The 14,191-nt window shown below is 35.2% G+C and overlaps 1 protein-coding gene and 2 non-coding genes across 3 annotated transcripts; 1 reads left to right on the forward strand and 2 right to left on the reverse strand.

Annotated features, from left to right (window-relative positions):
- Window positions 1-260: 260 nt before the first annotated feature.
- On the reverse strand, window positions 261-2,633 carry LOC103432243 (phosphoglycerate mutase-like protein AT74). The gene is made up of 2 exons (XM_008370424.4): window positions 1,966-2,633; window positions 261-944 (listed from the first exon to the last, which is right to left on the reverse strand). The coding sequence occupies exons 1-2, from the start codon at window positions 2,435-2,437 to the stop codon at window positions 496-498; spliced, it is 921 nt and encodes a 306-aa protein (XP_008368646.3). The 5' UTR covers window positions 2,438-2,633; the 3' UTR covers window positions 261-495.
- A 2,160-nt stretch (window positions 2,634-4,793) lies between these two features.
- Window positions 4,794-4,866, reverse strand: TRNAA-CGC (transfer RNA alanine (anticodon CGC)). Its single transcript has one exon. It is a non-coding gene; the product is annotated as a tRNA-Ala (tRNA).
- Window positions 4,867-6,498: 1,632 nt separating this feature from the next.
- On the forward strand, window positions 6,499-6,580 carry TRNAS-UGA (transfer RNA serine (anticodon UGA)). Its single transcript has one exon. It is a non-coding gene; the product is annotated as a tRNA-Ser (tRNA).
- The last annotated feature ends 7,611 nt before the right edge of the window (window positions 6,581-14,191 follow it).

Raw genomic sequence — 14,191 nt, forward strand, 5'->3', positions numbered from 1 at the left:
CTAAGGGAGCACGCCAAGCTGCAATGGAGGCAAGCACGCCAAACTGGGAACAAATATGTACTTATCACTTTCGTGTCACATAAAAAGAGAGAAATACTAAATTCAGAGACAAGCACACCGGGTACAAACATGTGCTTCATTTCACTTGTTTTGTTCAAATAGACGATATTCTAAATTACTGGTGCAACGAGACGAGCACACCGCGAACAAACATGTACTTCACTTTCCATACACTTTGAGCATGCCATTGCTTGTGCTAGTTTTGTACCTGAATTTTCTGTATTGTAAATTGTAATTTGGCAGTTCAATGCAATTAAAAGTTACACCAAATAAAATATCTGTTTTACAAAGAAATCAGAGTAATTTCCTATGCATAAACTGATGTTGCTAATTTCTACTTCCAACATTCAAGAGGTACTATAAATATACAACAATTAAGTACCAAGGTCAAATCAAAAGAATTCCCAACCCATATGCTAAAATAATCAGTTTGGTTCAAGAACTGCAATTCGTTTGCGGAATTTTTTCATCAGTTTCATGCCAGATCTCGTCACTGTCTCCGCTATCTTCTTCCGGCTCAGCTAGTTTGTCGAAAAAAGCATCGAGGTACCAGGGGCAACGTTCATTCCAGTCGCCCCTGTTGGCTTGGGCTCGCCACTTTTGGTCGGCTATCATTTCGGGTGATAGACCCCATTCTTGCAGTTCTTCCTCGGTGTGATGAATTGCTAAGCTGTACTCTCCACCCTTTCCTAATTGCATCACTCGAAATTCACAATTCCCAAGGTTGTTTAGGTGCTCGAATTGCTCGACTGTCCACTTGAACCACTTCATGAGGAAGACGCGTGACGTTAGCCCATGTGATATGATTACGAGATTGAGGTCGTGGCAAGGGTCATGGCGAAGCCTGTTCATGTCTATGTCCCTCCACAAGGATTCAAGAAAACCTGCAATCATCTGTCTCATTAGACAACATGAAATATGTAACACCAAACCCTTTATGCAGCAATCAAATGCACAGATACACACATTTTCAGCGCACAGGAATTTCAAAACCTCCATATATTCATCTCATCACGAAGAGAGACGTCAAACTGACAGTACAATTCAAAAGATGCATATGAGTGGAACCCAGTTCCATAAATTTAACATGTACAAAATTCTTTAGGATTCGTGTCTGGTTCATATAGTTGCACAGTGTTAGCATTGTTTATGTTGCGGTTCAATTAAATTGGACTTCAATTTACAGCTCTTGTCCTCCTCCATTTTTAAATCATGAATCATTTTCTCTTAAAAAAACTCTCATTTGCAAAACAATACTTTAATCATCATCATTTTTAACAAAAGCGATATTCTAAACTACTCAAACTACAAGGAGGGGTGTTCGAACTAAGGTGCAAGGGGGCCGGCACACAACTAGCCAATTTGCCTAACCACACATGCATACTTCAACCATCATTTGGCATTTGCCCAATACCATTCTCTAAGCAAAAGCATTCAATCATAATATACACCTCCAAACGGAAACCCAGAATTCAGATAGCACCTAACTCTCTTTCTAAATGCAAACATAGGTTAGGCAAAGTTGTCCGCGGCAATGTGCCCACCTCTTAGCACCTAAGTTCGAATCCTCCAAACCCGCAGTTTAAAATATCGCCTTGTCAAAGTTCAAGCATTTATTTTAGATTCCATCACAAACCTTACTCCTACTTCTAGAGTAGAACTCAAAATCCAATTTTAGCTACATGTTTCCCCAAATTCCAAACCACCAAACAACAAAGGCAAACTTAAAGTTTTGAACTTTACTACAACAACAACAAAGCCTTTTCCCGTGAGATCGGCTATATGAATCCTAGAACGCCATTGCTCTAAGTTCTGTCTCATCTTGGGTTACTTCCAAAATGCTCAATAAACAAAACCCAAAACCAAAACGTAAGAAAAGAACCAAAAAGAACAAGAGAAACGTACTCGAAACGCGATCGTAGACGTCGGCGGCGGACTCCCCCTCCGGAAACCGGTAGAAGAACCGGCCGAACCGCTCCCTGGTCTCCTTAATGGCCTTCATCCGCTCCTGTACTTGGAAGTTCCCGAAATCCTGCTCCCGTATCCGGCACTCCTCGCGGACCCCGATCACACGTTTCCTGGAGAAGGACCGTCCGATCTGGCTGAGCGTGGAGCGCGTCCGCTCGTAAGGGGAGACGTAGAAGCAGACGCTCCAGTTGGGGCTGTCAGCGCCGGCGGCGTCGGAGACGACGCGGTGGATCTCGGCGCCGGCGAGCTGGGCCTGGGCCAGGCCTTCTTGGGTGAGTGGGATTTTGTTGTCGGGGGTGATGGTGTAGGCGGCGGTGTCGAGATTCCCTTGAGACTCGCCGTGACGCATTAGGATTATCCGCTTCGGTAGAACTTGCTGTAATCTGCTCTTGCAGTTTTGTTGCTGCATTTTAAGATCTCTCTCTCTCTCTCTAACTATCTCAATCTTAATCTCTCTATAAGATCTTCAGTGTAGAAAATAAAATTGAAAAATCAGAAATTCAAACGATGAAGTGTGACAACGTTGGCATCTGGTTTTTCACTTCCATAATTTATAGACTCTTTCCAGTGCTTTTTAGCATCTGACTCTTTCTAATATTCTTTTTTCACTACACGATTTTTTCTTCCCTCTTTTGTCAGTACAGGTTCTTTACTTGTTTACAATAGAAAAATTAATCTGTTTGTCACGCAAAAAAAAAAACTATTATGTTAAAACGTGTTGTGTGGAATACGAGCCTGAATTGTATTCAATCTTTGATCCATCTTTTGATGGTTCAAAATTGTCTGCAAGATGAAATCAATAATCTATTAGGAAAAAAAAAATATTTAATGAAAAACTTCTGGTACTGTTCACTTTAACGAAAAATCACATTTTTACATTAAAAAGTCAATCATAGTACTATTCACTTTACCTTTTATTTTGTTCTTATTGTTAAAACTCAAAATTTTCATACTCTTTTAATTAGTTTTCCTAATATAAAAACTAACTCAAAAATGAAAAACTTATAACGAACAAAGTCACACAAACAACTATACAACTCACATCCACTAGTAAGTATTGTCCTTGAATAGAATTTGTCTTCATTCATTCTGCTCTACACAAAGTGATGCACATATATTACGCTTAATCACCAACCCTCATCCATATTCCATTGTGTTCCTCCTACATATCTAATAAGGGATGTGCTATCCACACACCCTATTTTACTTCTCACACACCTTTTGTTAATTTTTATTCTTTGATCTTCTTCAATTCATCTGATCCGACAGTTAAAAATTAGAGGGGTGTGTGAGAAGTAAAAAATGATGTGTGGATATCACACCCCTCTAATAAACCGATGCTAGACTGCTTACCGTGGCTGACCTAAACCTAAGGTTCCATTTAACTGGAGAATCCGGATCCTCTCTTGAAAATCTGTGAATCGTGTCCGTTTATTGTACATCAAGCAATCATAAATCATTTTAATTTTTTTTATTTAATATTGAACATAAATAGTACCTGACGAAAACTAACCGCGCGATATGCAATGAACGAATATGGTTCAAGGATTCCCGAGATCTTCACAAAGAGGATCCGAAAATGATCTAGACAGATAATTGGAAACCACCAAATCCGCAAAGCAAGCCTACACCTTAAATCGTAACAACTAGGGGCATATGGAAATAGGGACGGTCCTAGGACCAACCGAGTCCAGAAAATATGTATGTGAAGTTCTTTTGAGGGCCTCCGAATGTTTGGTACATGTCCTCTTTTGCCTATTAAATATTTTATGTAATGCATATTAAGCATATCCCGACATGTTGCGTTAACATCACCCAATATGTTGCATCAACAACATGTCATTTCTATCCCACTCATCAGATTGCTGCATCATATGCTGATATCTGTTGACATGTGCACAACAAGTTCACCAAGTGAATAAACTGATTTGTTTTTTTTGTGAGCTTCGCGCTCTGTTCCTATTTAAAAAATTGTATTTAACACTGTGACCCCGAAGATTCAAATCTTGTATCCGCCTAGTAACAACGTGAGCAAATGGATGTATTTTTTTTGTTTTTTTTTTTTAGAGGTTTGTAGTTTGTGAAGCAGCCCCTGATGATGGCTCAACTCTTTTTTTGTATATATTTTTGGTAAGCAAGTTGATAGTGCATGACCAGCCCTAGTGGAAAGGGAATAATAATAATAATACCAATGCGGCATACGACTTTAAATCTAAAAAAGTTTGAAGCAAGAATTCTTCCACTCTTTGAAACTTTGAGATATGACCAGAAACATTGTAGGTTATACAACATATCCTTCCACACGTCTAAGTTTTTCTTGTAAATGTTTACTTTATCAATGGATGTATGATTGTCTAATGTTTGTATTAACTAACCAAAACGTATTAGAAGGAGAATGACTTACATATATATATATCTATTCAGATATTAAGATAACAAGCTAACATCTTGAAAATCTTAAATAATCTCTGATGTCGGATAAATTTTAAGATGTGAGTCGATCCACTATTAACACCTCACATTTTTTTTATTTGGCACGTAGGAGGGCATAACGTGAGGATTACATTTGATCTAATAAAAAAAGAAAATTAAAAAAAAATGAAAAACATACTTGGGGATCACAAAATTATTTTGTTCATTCATAAAAGGAAAAGAAATGTTTATCTTGTAAATTATGGTGACCCACTTCTTCGGGTCCAGATCCAACACAATACCCAGCCCAGATCCGACGGCGACGAATAAAAGAAGGAAATGGAAAATAGGGATGGAGACGCGGGGAATCGAACCCCGTGCCTCTCGCATGCGAAGCGAGCGCTCTACCATATGAGCTACGTCCCCGTTGTTGTCCCTTGGATTAATTAAAATTCTTCTATTTATTTTGTTATATATAAGCGCTTCCAAAGAAACCGAATTTGGTTTACTCCAGCTCCAGTGATGAAGTGTGATTAATAATAATCATATTCTAAAAATCTCCGGCCAGGCTGTCCGTCGTCCCAATTTATCCCGAAGCATTTGAAAATTAAGAAAGGGCACCTAGACATGCTTAGACATCCGCCTAGTCACTTGCCTAGGTCGCAACTCGTTTAAACAGAAAATAGATAACTTTCATTTTGCATGTTTTTTTTTCTTCAATAAATTGTAAGAGACTTGTTCAATACTTAGATGAAACACACATTATATGCTTGTTCCCCATGTTTTCATTATGTTTTAATACTTTATAATGTATACGTCATTCTATTTTGCAATTTATGATGAATTATATATATTTTAAGTATAAGTAGACACTTATTTATACAATATATAATAAATTTACTTAAATCCGCCTAGGCCCCCTAGACCCTACCTAGCAGCCTAAGCGCTAGGCCCTAACCCGCCGCCCAACTAGCCCTTAGCGTCATTTAGAACTTAGATAATTATTTGTTGTTAATTATTGTTTACCTGACCACTTACACACAACATTACTGAATTGACATTCTTTATGGCGGTGTTATGATTAGTTGGTATAAAGATGATGAGGTTACATCACAAAACTAATTTGCAATATGAGAAATAGATCAACTACTTATAAGGACATGCACTGTAGATCAACAAAAGGAAGTGACATGGAGCATGCGTGACTGTTGGGTTTCACAAGTGAGATAACCTGCTTTGGTAAAAATATGACTACTTGAATTGATATGATTCAGTGTATACAATAAATATATATTTGAGATAACGGTCAATACTCCTGTATTTTTCATCCACAAACTCAATAAATTTAATCTTAGTCATTGATCTCGTTGTCGCTTAAAAGTTATCTATTGGGTGAGTAGTGAGCATTATTTAAAAGGAAATGATATTTTGATTTTCATTAACTAAAGAAAATGATTTATACACAAAGCTAAAACATAATTAAGCTGTAAATAATCAAATAATTAAGCAGACTAATTACAACAGCTTTGACTAAAAAAAAAGTATTGACTTTATACATCTCTAATATTAATATATCTAAGCTCTAACTGGCTGGGCTCTAGGTAACTCCAAGTGAGTTGAGTCATGAGTTACGTTTTTACTTCCGATATTAACTTTCTTTTTAGTAGATTTATGAGCCTTTGTTCATCCATAAAATTACTAAATTCTTTATCAGAAGAAAAGTCGACCAGAATAAAAATGGAGCAATTGACCCAAAAAGAAGAGAAATGGCTGGTTTGGTATTGCTGTGTTGTGAGAATAAGCTCATTTTGCTGCTTCACATTTTTTGTTTTTTGTTTTCATCAAAATATGTGAAAATAAGTTGTTTTTAAGTGTTTACCAAACACCTTTTTGAGCTTAGCTTTTTTTATACTCACTTTTTATAAAAGTATCTCAATACCAAACCAGTACGAAAAGCAAGACACGAAGTAGGGAAAATATTAAAATGACAAAATTAATAAATGGGATAATCATATTGAGATGGTTACGAGTTATTGTTATGGTAGGGTTGCCACAAACGTCGATATGTCCGAGTGGTTAAGGAGACAGACTTGAAATCTGTTGGGCTTCGCCCGCGCAGGTTCGAACCCTGCTGTCGACGAAATTATTATTTTCCACTTTCGGCACATTGAACTTTTTATTTTGTTTTGTTTTTATGCATTATAGATCCATGTCTTTCTTGTTCCACTAGCTAGGACCAAATTCTCACACATCAATTCCGTTGGCAAATGACATGTATATTAAGGACTCGTTTGGCAGCTCGGACTGTACTGACTATTTATGTCGGATAGGATAATTAGTCACCGGATAATACTGACTAAATGGATAGGATAATTAGTCACCGGATAGTACTGACTAAATTAGTTGGGCGTTTGGTGCAGTATCGAACTAATGACCGTATTATTTATACTGTGTTTGGTATTATACCAGATGAATCAAACTTAAAATAAAAATATAAATTAAATTAAATTTAAAAAAAAAACTGAAATCACACCCCCCCCCAAAACAAACTCCCTCCCTCTTTCTCTCTCCCTTCTTCTTCTTCATGTGCTCCCCTAAACCAAACCCCACCACAAAGGCAGTAACAAGAAACACAGCAAAACCCACCTTCCAAATTTGATTTAACACTCTATCGGATAAAACAATTGATGATTCAAGAAAATAGGAAAAAAAAAATTTTACTAGTGAATTTCATCCTTGGATCTGCTCTCCAGACCTTCCTGCAGCCAAACCAGCACACGAACCCAGTATGCATGATATTATGAATTCAACAAAAAGCCAAGAAGTTGGAAAAATCTCCTAACCCATTTCTTCAACTGGGTTTGAATTTGCAACATACCTAACTCAGGGCGCACAAGCAAAAAAATAACATACAGATCAAATTTTATTTTTTTTAGATATGAAAACTGAAAACCCTAAAATTTTAATTAAAACACAAATTTGCACTCAATTGAAAAAAAAAATTGGAAGAAAAGTAGGAGGAGGAGGGCAGAACAGTGAGAGAAGAAGAAGAAAAATTGCAAGAGGGCGGAACAGAGAAGTAGGAGGAGGAGAAGAACCTGGGAAAAATTGCAAGAAATATTGCAGGATGGCGGAACAGAGAAGAGGAGGAGGAGAAGTTGCAGGAGGGCGAAACAGAGAAGGAGGAGGAGGAGGAGAACCTGGGAAAAATTTTAGGAAAAATTGAAAGAAATATTGTAGGAGAGCAGAACAGAGAATGAGGAGGAGAAGTTGCAGGAGGGCAGAACGGAGAAGGAGAAGGAGGAGAAGTTGCAAGCGATGCGAGATGGATAGAGCAAACGATTCGGGACGAAAGGGGCGTGCTTTTTACCCGACTAAATAATACCGTCATTTTGGGCGGTATAACTAAGCGGGTATCAGCCGGATATAAGGGGTGGGCCCAGATTGTTTAATCCGGTGGTTATCTAATACGAACGGACACCAAACACCGTACTCCGTATTATTAATCCTATCCGGTGTCCTGGTGCGTAAATTAACTAAACACACAAATTAAACCATCTTGTTGACAATTGTAGTATGGATAAGTAGGGATTGTTCTTAAACCGGGGATTAGGAGGGATTGCTAAAACACTCTAAACTGACTCAAATATGTAAAACAAAGTTTAAAACACTAAACTAGACTCAAAGAATGCAAAACTAAACTCTAAAACATTAAAACAAACCAAAAGACTCAAAATAGCACAAAAACACTCAAAACTGCCTTAAAAACACTTTCTGGGCAGTTTTGGACTCTAACACAAACTTGGACGAAATTTGGTTTTCTAATGACTTAAAACACTTAAAAACATAATCTAAGACAAGTTCTAACTAATATGACTCAAAGAAATAAGGTGGGGTTGATTTTGGACGAAAATAAGTAAATTAAAACAAGAACAATGTAAACAGATTCTTAGACAAAATTAGGTGAATTGATGGGTGATGGTTTAACTAGGGAGTTCTTCTCCACACATGACACATTTGCATTCAAATTGATTTCCAATTGCTTCTCTCAATAAGTCATGAAACTCAATACTCCAGGTTAACTGTGACAGCACTTTTTTAACCTTCAAGTTCTCCTTAAGTTAATGAATTGGATGGGGAAGCACATACAACAACTCAAAGCATTCTCTAAAAGTCCCCTACGTGAAAAGCACAATAAAGGTACAATCAAAGATCATTAGGTTTCATGAAAACTATAAGCATTGACGAGGCAATTGTTACTATGAAAAGCATGAAACTTTTGCCAAGAATTCACTTAACACGATCGTTTATAAGCGACCTCCACTACTTGCAAATATAAGTTTGTAACTATTAGGTGAAACTCCCTTATATTTTAGCTTCAAATCCTTGCATGAAAACTAAGTGTGCACTCTTAATAAACATACAAGAATAAGTTATCAATCAAACGGTTAAGCAAATTGAATTCACAATTTATGAAATAACAACTGAAGGTAATCAATTCATAATGCAAATATAATCATGGTATTGAATAGCCCCCTAGCCAAGAAGGGCTTAGTTCCTCATGTCTACAAAACAAAGATACATAAATTTAGACATTAAAAACAAAGAATGAAAACACCTAGAAACGCTCCAACAATCCAACGTCTTGAATGAAGCACGTCCAAGGGTCTCCTTCCTTCTTCTTTGTTGCGGCACAAAGGATGGGTGAAGGTTTTTGTGATGATTTGTGGTGGTGGATGGATATAGGTTGGTTATGGTGAAGGGTGGAGTGTGAAATGGCTGATTAGAAGAGCCCCCCCTCAGAGTTTGCGGCAAATGGGGTTTTATATAGGGCTAGGGCACAGTTTTTATGAGTTTTAGGGAAAGAAATAACTTAGCTATTTTTTCCTATAATTAAAAGTCAGAAATCAATGGAAAATAGGCAAGTAAGGTGCAGGAATTAAAGAGAAAAGGAAGGGAAATTCAGCAAAGATTGTAGGGCAGATTTAGGAATGTGTTTTGGGTCAGAAAATAGGCAAGAAATGATGTAAGGTGCGGCATAGGTTAAGGGAAAAAGGGAAAGGAGTTTTTGGTTAAGAAATTAGGCAAGGAGGGAAGGTAGGGTGCGGCAATGAGAAGAAATAAAAGAGGAATGTGGTTTTAAGGCAGAAAATAGGAAAGGAAGCTTTCCCTTGTGCGGCAAGGAAGGGGATTCATCTAGGGTGGTGCGGCAATGTCTAGGGCAGGTTCTAGGACTTCTAGAAACATGTAATTAGGCAACCTAACATGTTTTGAAACCCTTTTGTGGCTGGAACATAGGTGAGGAAGGATTAGGAAACTTCCAAGCCAAGAATAGAAACTTTCAAGAATGGAAACCTCCAAGAATAGAAACTTTGGTTTCTAATTCTGAACTCTTTGTTCTTCATTTTCATTTCTTCATTTCATAATTCATTCCTAGCCTCCTTTGATCTTCAATTTCGTCCATCCACCTTGCTCCAAGCATAAGCTATCCATTCCATGCCCAAAACTGCTCCAAAAGGCTCCAAAATGCACATGTTTGCATACTTTGTCCTTAAAGCCTGAAATTGCAAGAAAATAGCTTAAAATACTAAAATTACTAAGTACTAGCAACATAAATGCAAGGAAACAAGCTAATTAAGTCGCATAAATATGCTCCTATCATGTCCTATCCGATGTACCAAACACGGCCTAAGGGTACAAGTTAGCAATACAGTTAGTATTTGGTTAAAGTTGTTAGGTTTTCTAGTATAAAAATATAGTGTAATTTTCATTTCTTTAAGTCAATATACAAGTCTCATATTTCTCTATCTAAATTCTCTCTAGTTCATTTTTCTCAATTACTCTTTCCTCTCCATTTCCTCTTCGATTCTCAAATATTTCAATGTAGTTAACTACAGTAGAAAAAAAGTTTATCTCGCCAGTTGCAACATCTGAATAAGAAAACTTGGTGATATTGAGAATTAATTTGTATAAGGTCACAAATATTTTCACATATGGCGCTCTATCGTAGTGACAAAAGTCAATTATGTATATGCACTTTGGTGCATATTTGATCCCTACCAATTTTTTTTCCCTTAACAACTAACAATTTAAGCTTTTTTTGTTTTAGGGAGTGTCAAAACTAGAGATGAAAATTGTTTCTTCATCTTAGTAGATGATCTATGAATGATGTACTAAAATATAGATGGTTCAGATTGTGAAAATACATTTCGAAATAGACCCGACAAAATGGATATCAAAATGTGTGTTAAAAAACGTGTTTGTTCCCGAATCCTAAACTCTTTATATCATCATATATGAAAAGGATAAGCATACACCATTATTCTCCTCCCACATGTGTATCCTTGTATGATACTTGTTTCATTTTATTTATTCAATTTGATGATCAAAATAAAAAAGTGTGCACGAACAGCTAAAAAAATGTGTGAAAATCAACTCTCATGTATATCCTAGTCCTTGCTGGCTAATATATAAGTTATATATGTACAGAGCAGCCCAATAATTGTGGTTTGTGAGTGGAACAACACATATGAAAATGTAGCTTTCAAGCATACACATTGTCAAATAAGAAAGATATATGCAAACTCTAATAAGATATTTGTTTTTGTATTTATACATTAATGAATATGAGTTAAACCATGCAAAAGTATTAAAGATCGATGATTATTATAGTATTACAACTGTTGATGCACAAAATCAGCGAGGACTTTAGTACAATAGAAAGTGTTAAGTTTGTGACCTTCGCTAGATTGCTCCGGTCACTAGTGTGGATAAGTAAGTAAATGGATAGGGACAGGGAAGCAAACACAAGATGTACGTGGTTCACCAAAATTGGCTACGTCCACGGAGTAGATGAGTTCTCATTAATTGTGAAGGGTTTACACAAGTACATAGGTTCAAGCTCTCCTTTAGTGAGTACTAGTGAATGATTTAGTACAAATGACATTATGAAATATTGTGAGAGAATGATTTCTATTTATAGAAGAGAGTTTCTAGTTTCATTCTAACATTGACACATGTCGTGTTGTGATTGGCTTCTGATGTTGACACGTGTCATGCTATGATTGGCTTCTGATGTCGACACGTGTCGCGCTGTGATTGGCCTCTTGGTTGGAGGGAAACTTTTTTGGGTCCTTGACGGTATAACATTGATCGGTGCTCAGTAGTTTCGGGATTGATCAAGTATGGTACAAACAACAACATATTTACTTTGTGAGTTATTATTGTTAGGAATCATTAATAAGCATGTGTAAAATGTGCCGTTAGTACGTGTACATGAGTGAGCTAATTTGTTTTTCATACTACATCTTATGTTTGAAGCCTTGAACACATGACCAACGAAGGCTTAAAGCTTGTTTAAAGCATGCTACAACATAAATGAAATCTATTCCATAACCAGTTAAATATGCTGTAACAAATTAAGAACGGTATAATAAATTAGATAACTAATAACTTAAATTGTAAATGTATTGTTCGTTTGATAACCATTTTGATTTTGATTTAATCTTTGCGTTAGGGATAGAGAGATACGTTGGAGAAATAAGACAGATAAAATAGCGAAGAAAATATAGTTCAAGAGATGCAGAAGAATTACACAAATAAATCATGGAAACTAAAAATCAAAAGTCTCTGTAAGTTACTTTCGAAATTTTACTTTTTCTCTTTCATCTTTGTTTCTCCCTCTTCGTCTTACATCTTTCTCCAATATAATATCTTAATATTTTAAAAACAAAAAATAAAAAACAAAATCCGCAAATAAAATGATCATCTAACGAACATACATATTTCAACAATTAGATATATACTAATATATATACGTGTCTTAGGGTGCTGTGATCATATTGTAGCTGGCAAATGACTTTTTTTTGTTGGTCGAAGTCTTCCCTAATGGTAGCACTCAACAACATACACCCCTGAAAACCCTAACCCTTTTAATTTTGTCCCTTTATTTATTTATTTTTTTTTTTGTCTTTAATCTGTACGTCACCTCGCAACATGTCCCTCTCAATCCATTTTTCTAGTTGATTAGTGGTGATAACAATATTATCTCAAGCTCATCTTATATAGTAAGAACAATCAACTCAAACTACTTGTCACCCCAATTATATGGCCAACATTCTAACATATATTTATTAAAACCATGAGTAAAATTAAAATCTAATTTTAGTCCCTAATACATTAATAACCTCATTTATTAATTATATTTTGATTTTTTTAATTATTTATCTTTTTCTTTCTAAATTTTAATGTATTAATTTTATTTAATAATAATTTTTATTTTCATTTCATTCATCGTAATATATTTTGTTGTGAACATTTAGATAAACTAATTTTTGTTATACAATATATTTTGATGTACTTTATCTTCTTCATTTAGGTATATTAAATTCATTATAATACATTTCGGTGCATACATTTAGGTACACACATTTCGGTACATACATTTTGATACAAACATTTAGGTACATTAATTCAATATAATACATTTTCGGTACTAACATTTCAGTGTATACATTTCGGTACATACATTTAGGTACATTAATTTAATATTAATACATTTCGGTGCATATATTTAGGTACATACATTTCGGTACTAACATTTAAATATATTAGTTCAATATAATATATTTCGGTACTAACATTTAGGTACATTAATTGAGTCTTTCAAGTTTAAAGAATGTTAAATAAAATTAAAAAATTAAAAAACTCTTTTTTGGTCAAAAAATAAATTAAAATTTGTGTATTAATAAATTTAAATATTTAATGGGAGACACTAAATAAGATGCACATTAATTATTTTGAATTAAGGGTACATTAGGGACTAAAATCAATATTTAATCTAACACCAATTTTTTTTTAAATTTTAATCTTCTTGAGGGATTAAAGTTCAAAAACCCCCCTATATAAATGACTTATGCATATCTTAACTTCAACAACAATCCCATGAAGCTCACGAGACTATAAAAGTTACCATGGCGACGAAAATTCTCCAAGACATATAATATTTCGCATCTCATAATGACTGATGACGGAATAATAGTTTGTTGGGATCGATATTGAAGGGATGACTTCAAGCCAACAAATCTTTCTACTTTCCAATGGTTGAGAATATCAATTAAAAATTATAATATTAATTAAAAAAATATAACAAAGACAAATCATTTGCCGAATAATGTTAAACTTTCATCGGTATAGTTTTCGTCTGATAATATTGAATTTTGTTGGGAGAAATAACCTTTTTTGTCAAATACCGGGTTCACGTTGGAGAAGTTTTGTTACGAAAAAAACTCTTTTTTGCAGTGTACGTAGCATTGTTTAGTGGGTAATTCTCACTTTACTACTTTGAAGTATCAAAGTTTTTAAACTTTCATAGATAAGTTTTTTTCTTGATTTGTTAGGCTTTCCGTCAGAACCTCCATTAACGCATGACGTGACGTCCACGTGGATAATGATTGAATGCCAAGTGTCAATCTGACCTCACATGGATATTAAAAAATTAAAACAATAAAAAAAATTGAGTTTAAAATGAGAATTACCCTTGTTTAGTTTATAACTAGCTAGCCAATCAAAATTAACACGTATGCAATATGTTACCAAAGTTTACACGATTGACTAGTATTAGAGTGCATGCTGCATAATAACATGCATAATATTGTAGCCTAGTTGATTCTTTTGTGTTTGTTAGGCCATCTTCAATCGAAAGTTAGTCAGAGAGCTCGTTTTAGCCCTCTAATCCTCTAAAAAATTAATA

Source organism: Malus domestica, chromosome 04 (assembly GCF_042453785.1).
Source record: "Malus domestica chromosome 04, GDT2T_hap1".
Taxonomy (NCBI): domain Eukaryota; kingdom Viridiplantae; phylum Streptophyta; class Magnoliopsida; order Rosales; family Rosaceae; genus Malus; species Malus domestica.

Coding starts and splice junctions, on each gene's coding strand:
- LOC103432243 (XM_008370424.4), bottom strand. CDS start 2,437: ATGCAGCAACAAAACTGCAAGAGCAGATTACAGCAAGTTCTACCGAAG. Junction 945..1,965: donor CGTCTACGATCGCGTTTCGA/GTACGTTTCTCT, acceptor AGATGATTGCAG/GTTTTCTTGAATCCTTGTGG.